Source organism: Gadus morhua, chromosome 20, assembly GCF_902167405.1.
Source record: "Gadus morhua chromosome 20, gadMor3.0, whole genome shotgun sequence".
In the NCBI taxonomy this organism is placed as follows: Eukaryota; Metazoa; Chordata; class Actinopteri; order Gadiformes; family Gadidae; genus Gadus; species Gadus morhua.
Genome location: NC_044067.1, coordinates 13,283,543 through 13,292,240, shown reverse-complemented (window position 1 = coordinate 13,292,240; position 8,698 = coordinate 13,283,543). Strand labels below are relative to the sequence as shown.

The window sequence follows — 8,698 nt, the reverse complement described above, 5'->3', positions numbered from 1 at the left end:
ACACACACACACACACACACACACACACACACACACACACACACACTATGGTATGGCAAGCCATCCCCGCCAGAAAACGGCATCATTTAGACGCGTATTATGGCAAGCCATCCCCGCCAGAAAAATACACCAGCTGCTTCTGAACATGACATTTTCACATACTTTATGTCTATACACTGGTTTTCTAGGGTGTTCTTTCACAATCATCATCGATCTGACCTTTTCTGAATGTATTCGCGCAGTTTTGCGATTCCCTTTATTTTAAAAAATCCAAAGCAATTAAATCCAATTAGGTTATCATTGTATTCTCTGCGCATAGAAATGTGTCTTAGTAATAGGTCCATAAAAACCATGATGAATATCAGCACACAGACTGAAACCTTAAAGGTGTGGTGTGTAGAATTTCAACCACACTGCTACATGCAACTAATTCCTGCATGGCGGATGAGGATGTTGCTGGTGATATTACAAACAAACACTAACACATGCAGCACCACCTCACAGGGGCCTACTGGTAGTGTGTCAGACCTGCTCAGCATCCCCACATACAGGCTACAGTCTAAGAAAAGCACTGCATCCCCACAAACAGTGTAAACACTAACGCATCAACCCCTGTCCCTCAGGGGCATATAAGTAGTGTGTGACGCATCAACACACACAACCCCCTGCAATTAACACAATAGCAGGGGGGGAGGGGGGCCGAGGCTGTGGATCAAACCATTGGGGATTGATGGAACAAACCAAGTCGATCAAACCAAATTTGGCATTATGCCAAGCGTATATCGAATGATGACGTCATAAATACACAAGTCAATAAGGAACAATACATAACCTGTTCTGCAGATATGCCGGATTTGGCAGGAACAATTTGGTGTCGTCGTAGAAGTACCCAAAATACGGGGATTAGACATAAGAATATCTTCTGCTAATACATAGACCATCGTAAATTAAAACTAATTTTCCTGACTGTATCACACTGAAACATTGCAACTGCCTTTGACCTTGAAAAAAGTACGTGCTACTAAATCCATGAAGGTATACTTTTAATATATGATGAAGGAGGGTATATGGACAGAATCAAAAATATGAAACATTACTATTGCAATTTCCCTTGGGTAAGAAAACACGACATAACGATTGGTGAGCATGACACATGGTGGCCATGACCATTAGAGCAACAGTTGATGACCAGTAACACTATTAAAGACAACAGTCCAGAGAGGTAAAAACAAGTCAAACAAAAATAAATACAGCAGAATGTTGTATTTTTGTATTGAGGTATGAATATTGTACAATTGTAGCAACAATGTAGGACTAGCGCTGTAATTATGACATTTCTGAAACATCACATAACAAGTTAATTCAAGTCTATACCAGAGTGATAGTCGGGCTGTGTTTCAACAGTGTTTTATGAGCATGATAAATAATAAGCCTGCGGTTCAGATAATTCCCATAGAATCCAAACACAAATTTAATCTATAGCCTTGTGGAGTGCAGCCTTGGCCTGATGGGCGTGGCTTCGTTGGAGGTGGTCTCTGTGGGCGTGGTTAGCAGACGCTTGTCTGACGGGTCAGAAAGTAGTCGGCCTTGCGTTGTGGTTTCAACAGGAAGTAGAAGAAGACAGAGACGACTGAGAGGAAGCAGCCGGCGATCACCGACCCGACCACTGCCCAGGTGGACAGGGTGTCTGCACACACACACACACACACACACACACACACACACACACACACACACACACACACACACACACACACACACACACACACACACACACACACACACACACACACACACACATACAGGTAGACATGTGACATTGTGTTATGCATTATCTTAGATCCAAAATATTTTTTTTCAACACATATCATTAATGGGCAGATGGAGATTAGGTTTAATTAGGTAATAAACTCAGTACAGGCAGACAGAAAGACAGACAGGAAGACCCCCAAACACAGACACACACACACTCACTCACTCATACACACACACACACACACACACACACACACACACACACACACACACACACACACACACACACACACACACACACACACACACACACACACACACACACACACACACACACACATACACATACTCACACAAATAACTCACACACAGGACTCACCTTCCAGCCTCAGCTGCACAACTACTTCCCGTGTCCCGCCTTCATTGTGAGTGACACATTTAAACTCCGCCTCCGTGTCCCTATTTGTAAGCGCGATGATGACCAGCCTCACCTCAACCTGGCATTCGCCAGTCATCCTCTGGGTTACCCTGGCAACAGAGAAAGGATTGGATAGGGGGTGGGGGTGTTAGAGAGGGCGGTTGGTTTGAAGACACAGAACTATGTATACGAGCTGGTAAGATGATGTTGTAAAGCTTATAGAAAGTTATAAGGTTTGTAGAGTGTTACCTATAAAGTCTTTAAAGTAAATGGGGATAATATAGTAAGAATGAATTTGGAATTACTTAAGTGAAGGACAACAGATAGACATTATTAAGTTGATGTTTAAGAAAAAGCTGTGATGTTTACCTCCTACCACCTTCCAAAGCCCGCGGATTGAGGTATGAGGAGTCAACGGATTGGCCATCCACCGTCCATGTGACCAGAGTTGAGTCAGTTGATTGACAGCCAGCCCACACCTCACACCGCAACTCAAGTCCTGAGCCTGCAAATCAAATTACAGAACAATATAGCATTCCCTGTCTGTCCTTCTGTCTGTCCGTATATATACCTATATGTCTGTCTGTAACAACAACAAATAAAAAAGAAGGGTATGTTGAGGTAAGTCTGCCACGTCTATCCGTCTCCCCCTCACCCTGTCTGCTACCTCTCAGCCTGTCTATCTCCCTCTGCCTGACTGTCAGACTGTGAGGCTGTCTGTCATCCTGTCAGCCTGTCTACCTGTCTGTCAGTCTGTTCTTACCGTGTTCGGCATGATAGACAGTTCCGTTGACTGGAGCTGAGATGACGGGGGGAGGCAGTCCTGGAACAAACAACATATAGGTTACTATAGAGACCATAGCCTACTGCTTGAAGCCTGATTCCTACACATGTCCGGGTCAGCGTGACATAAAGGTTGTCATCCGCCCATGATGTCTGCGTGACATAAAGAAAAAACCTTTATGTCTGCGTGACATAAAGGTTGTCATCCGCCCATACCCAACAGACCATCAGCCACAATTTCAAATTTGTGACAAGGCAGTGGTTCGCACAGCGAGCACATACTGGGAATGCTACAGATAACGGCAAAGACGGCAACTCCTGGCTAGAAATTGGCCAATGCGTGGGATTTCAACCACTTTCGACATAAACAGGACATAGTTGTACAGTTTGTTTGCATTATGCACTCTCTCACTGTCAACTGTAGTCTCTCTGTCTTTGGGATGGACGCTGGGGTCAGAGGTCGCGGAGGTCACCGAAAGGTCTGTGGTTGTCCTTGAAGGCAGAATCAGGGGATCTGGAATACACACACACAGACACACACACACACACACACACACACACACACACACACACACACACACACACACACACACACACACACACACACACACACACACACACACACACACACACATTTGTACTTCTACTTAGAACTGCATTATAACTTAGTTGTATTTGATTTTTCATCTTAATAAAAATGATAAATACATTTATTAAAGTTTTAATAATACATTTATCATCATCTGATATGCTGAAGGAAAACTCTCATTTCCTTTTAAATGTGTAAACCACTCCCCCTAGTGGCTGGTGGTTGTTAGTACCGTCAGACTGAAGCAGGACGGTCCTGCTCACAGTGTACTGGGACTGGTTGATGAGCACCATGAGCAGGCAGGTGTAGAGGCCCAATTCAGAGGTCCCCACAGTCGGTAGTTGGAGGTCCTTGCCTTGGGAGGCTGACTCAAGACGCTGGGCACTGGCACTGGAACCCTGAACATTAATGCGATCAGTCAAGGGTTCTATTCCCTGGGTAGAGCAAAGCGCTAACACTGGCCGGGTAAGAGGTTCTATCAAGAACACCTGCACTATCAAACTACAAAAATGCACTATTTAACTATATAGATGCACTGTCAAATGACACACATGCACGATCAAACTACACACATGCACTAATAAACTGCACAGGTGCACTATCATACTCCACAAAAGCACTATTCACCTACACAGGTGCACTATCAAAGTACATACGTGCACGATAAAACTACACTCGTGCACTGTCAAACTAACATGCACACTGCCTCACCTTGAACCACTGAACGTGCTGTATGGTTTTGAAGCTGCTGATGGAAGGGCAGAAGACGGTGGCAGGCTGCCCCATGATGGTCTGGTGGGGATACAACAGCTTACTCACGTCCACCGAGTCCTCGGGGAACACCTTGATAGAGATGGACCCCGCCACACACACCGACTGAGTCCTGGGGAGATCGAGAGAGAGCAAGGTTTCTTTAGGGCCATTTGCGACTGGTGCCTCTGAAAAACGTCTCATACATGTTATCGACACAGGACAAAGTTACAAAGAAACATTCCACACACGAGACGGATACAACACAAGTTCAATTTACAGAGAAAGCAGTTAAAGTCTTGGAATAATATAGCTAGTCCACGTGAGTAGCCAACCAGACGTCTCACCTGTAGTAGCAGGTGTACTCTCCGGAGTCTGAGCTCTGTGATGGGAGGAGCCAAAGAATCCCGCCGTTCTGCCGGACACGGCCCTCACTCCCCTCGGCCACACTTCCCGTTGTGTTGCCCTTGGTGATCAGGTAGGTGGAGTTCAGCGAGGCAAAGTTGCGTACCTGCAGGACTCTGCCCAGGAAGCCCCAGGCCAGGACCACCGCCTCGCCCTCCCGCCTGTAGAGTGGCACCTCTGGCTTCAAGCGGAAACACCCGTCTGGGGGTTCAAAAGTCAGAGTTTACTGTCACATGGGATTTTTTAGGCCCTCTGGAACACTGTTGCTCGATGGTAGCTAAAGAGCTCACAGTGGAAGCTAAGCTTCCTTGTTTTTTTCCTTCTACTAAGTTACCGAACCCTTGTTAGTAAGCTCTCCAGATAGCTTGGAATTATTTAAGTCTGTTTCCCGTCAAAGCTCAAGCCTGAACCTGTGTTCAATCCGCACCCATTTCAATCAATGAGCACTTCCACACCTTAAGACAACAGCAAGAAGAATAAGTAGATGTATAGTATAGATGTGTATTATATCTTGAATATGAACACAGATACAATTTCATATTTCTTTATTGATTCTGGTATAAATTGTTTCTGTTATAATTGTTGATAATAGAATAGAAAGCAGAATAAATATGAACATCAAATAAAAAATCATAAACAAAATAAAACAAAATACATGCCACTCATTGGGAGGTCAGGGAGTTTTCCTTCAACACCCCAGAAGAAGAACACAGCCCCAATCAACGCCAGGCGGGCCAACAAATTCTGTATCAGGAAAACAAAACCACAATAAACACCACCAACCTGTGTACAAACATTCTATAATACGCCCACTACAGAGTTAAACATGTGTCAGGTGCCAGGTAATTATCATTTCTCCTTATCAGAGATGTTATCATGTATATTTCTTCCAGTTAAGACCGAATACCATTTCTGCTGGATGACGTGAGAGCCCAAGAGGATGACACACTCTTAGTCCCTGAGCATAAGTTACATGTGACATCATAGGTATCGACTGTAATAAAGTGTGGACATCCCGGCCCCTCCCCTCATTTACTACTCGCCATGCAGGCGGCAGAGCTGACTAGGTGAGGCGTGGGTGAATCTATTGTGTGTGAGAGGTCACAAGTATGGCACTAGCAGAAGTTCGGTCTTAGAGCAGAACTATTCCACTCTGACGGCAAGAGGACCACATTTTAAAAACACATAGTGCAGTTTGACCCTCCGGCAAATCAAATTGGCATCTATCACATTTGTATTTAGAAATAAAAGTTAACTAAAAGTACCTCAAGTTAACTACAAGTACCTCAAGCAACCTAGTCAAGCAGATGCATGTTACATGTTTAAAGTATTAAAATAATCATGGATTTTCCAAGGATAATTTTAGGGACAGCAGTCTTGCAGGCCGTTTTACACTGGGCTTATTGTATGTTTTGATTCTCCGTTGTTCTCACTTCTGTTTTCTCGATTGCAGATAGACCTGCAGACTCAGCTGCCTACAGTGTGACCCTTTAAAGGGGATGTAGCGGACAGTGTCCCTGTACAATCTCTCCAGGACTTGGAGAGATGACTCAAACAACCCACGGTATCCCCATTCACAAGAAAAAGCCCAGGGAACCACTAGCCAATCACGAGCCTCATGACTCATAATCACCTATAGGATCATATGATCAAACCTCGAGAGCATGTTGGGGTTTGATGATAATTAATTATCCAAACCATAAACTGTTACTCAGGCTGACATTCTGAATGATTCAAAGATTATTCAATATTCAAAATTAAAATTTTGATTAAATTAAAACAAAAAATCAATAATAAATTAAATTAAAAAACCTTTTCACACATCCGATTTTTTGCAAACAGTTTTATAAGTATCTACACGTGCTATTTGTTGATATCTTGACCACATAAAAATTATCACACACACACACACATCAAGCATCGGTATCATCAGCATACTTACAGTTTGACAGGTAACCATGGCAGCAGTGGACGGGCGATGGGAACGATGAGAGAGGGTCAAGAGGAACATGTGGTCACGTCCTGTCTCCGGGTGCGACTGACACTCCACGCAGGGTGAACCTGGGTCTCTTTTGAAGGTTCCCTCCCCTCCCAACACAGAAAACTTCTCATGTTTCCCAATTATATGAAGTGTAATGTAATATGTTTTGTGCTATAGCGAAGCATAGCAGTTTTAATAATGGCAAATAAAACAACTATAGACAGAAACACACATAATGCTAATATATTGCAATTCCTTAATTTAGAGGACAGGGCTCTAGGATGGTAATGAACACCCCAGAGGTAATGATAACAATAATAACATCTTCAGAGCTAATGGCATCTACAATTAATGATATACACCTAATGACGTGATAGGGGTAATGGCACCTACAGGTAATGACGTCATAGGGGTAATGAATTTTACAGGTAATGATATCAACACTGTTTAGGCCATCTACATATATTTCCAGCATGGGGGGTAAGGACATCTACAGGTAATGATGTCATAGGGTAATGATATCTACAGGTAAAGACATCTACACTATTAATGACATCAGAGGTAATGACATCTAAAGATAATCAAAGATTAGGGGTAATTACATCTACAGGTAAGACACATACACATGTTATGACATCTACAGGTAATTACTTCAAAGGTAATGAAAGCAGTCATGAATGTAAGTAATCAACATTGAACTGGTGAAATGCTACAACACAGAACACATCTAGATAAGCATGTGATCAGTAGTTTTTAGGATTGTTATTTATTTACCATTTCTTATCCTTGGGGGATTTCAGTTCCAGATTTCACAAGACTCGAGAACAATTTGTTTGAGTGTCACAAATGCTTGTTTATTTGGATTCGACAGCAGGGTCAGGGACTGTGTGCAGACCTGCCGCTGGGATCCAGCACAGCCTGGCTCTAGGGTTCTGTGGACACCAGCGTGGGCAGAGGTGGTGGAGGGACAACACTCTAAGGTCAAAGTCCCCAGCGATCCAACAACACCTGCACAGACCACCTCAAGAACTACCCCTCACTACCAACCTACGCATTTGTTCGTGTGATGACTTCATGAATGTTTGTTAACCTAAGTCTGTCTCTATCCTCTTTAGAAGGATTGGCGTCTCAAGAGGTAGGGTGAGGGGGGAAGTGGGGGGTATAGGTTAGTACAGAGGATAAATGGAGATTGCAACAAGCTAGACATTTTTATGGCTGGGGATTGTTGGAGGAGAGAAACGATAATGAATCACAGCTCAGTGTTTACACCTCGTCTTCCAGTGAGTGGTAAACAGACGTCCTGTGTTCATAGCTCATGTCAGCGTCGGATATTTAGGTTTGCCTAAGCAGGAGGCCAGGGGCACATGTGGTGTTCACAAATGCACACAAACACACATCTTCTCAGAGACACAAACACACACACATGCGTACACGCATACACACGCACGCACACACAGGTGTGCAAGCAAACACACACACAGGCATGAGTATAAACTTGTGCATGTGAAGCTTGACCAATCAGCTGTACGTTCCTACAGATGTTCTCCCCTTAAAGTCCCCTCTGTTGTGTTGCTAACCCCCACTCCATGTAAAGACACTGTTTATTTGGTCAGTCATGTCATGTGTTTGCGAAAAGTTATGTGTTGCAGGATCTACCATTAAACACTTCCTGGCACTAAACCCTCTTAAGGAAGTATTGAGTTAAAAATCTATTATGAATGTGAGCTGGTCTGTTTGTCGAACTTGAGGTCTAAATTACATTAGTTCATCACGTCACCAGGGAACAGCAGGGATGGTTCCTGGTGTACGTGGAGAGCTGCCTGTCAGCCTGTTCCCTGGGCGGACTGCGGTGAAATCTCCGAAATCCCCTGCTGTTCTGTTCTGACACAACCCAGGGAAGACAGGTGCACTGTCTCGTGCCGCAGTGACTAAACCGGCTGCCACACAGACCTGCATCCTCCCAAGTGGGTTGGTGTTTGGAGTCAGATAAAAGTCAACCCTCAAATGAACTCTGTAA

The 8,698-nt window shown here is 44.0% G+C and overlaps 1 protein-coding gene across 1 annotated transcript; it reads right to left on the bottom strand.

Annotated features, from left to right (window-relative positions):
* Nucleotides 1-1,026: 1,026 nt before the first annotated feature.
* LOC115532949 (interleukin-1 receptor type 2) lies at nt 1,027-6,787 on the bottom strand. Its single transcript, XM_030343065.1, has 10 exons — nt 6,643-6,787; nt 5,360-5,444; nt 4,643-4,901; nt 4,257-4,428; nt 3,778-3,943; nt 3,369-3,470; nt 2,937-2,996; nt 2,543-2,678; nt 2,135-2,283; nt 1,027-1,687 (listed from the first exon to the last, which is right to left on the bottom strand). Exons 1-10 carry the CDS (start codon nt 6,709-6,711, stop codon nt 1,548-1,550), a joined length of 1,338 nt encoding a protein of 445 aa, XP_030198925.1. The 5' UTR covers nt 6,712-6,787; the 3' UTR covers nt 1,027-1,547.
* Nucleotides 6,788-8,698: the final 1,911 nt, after the last annotated feature.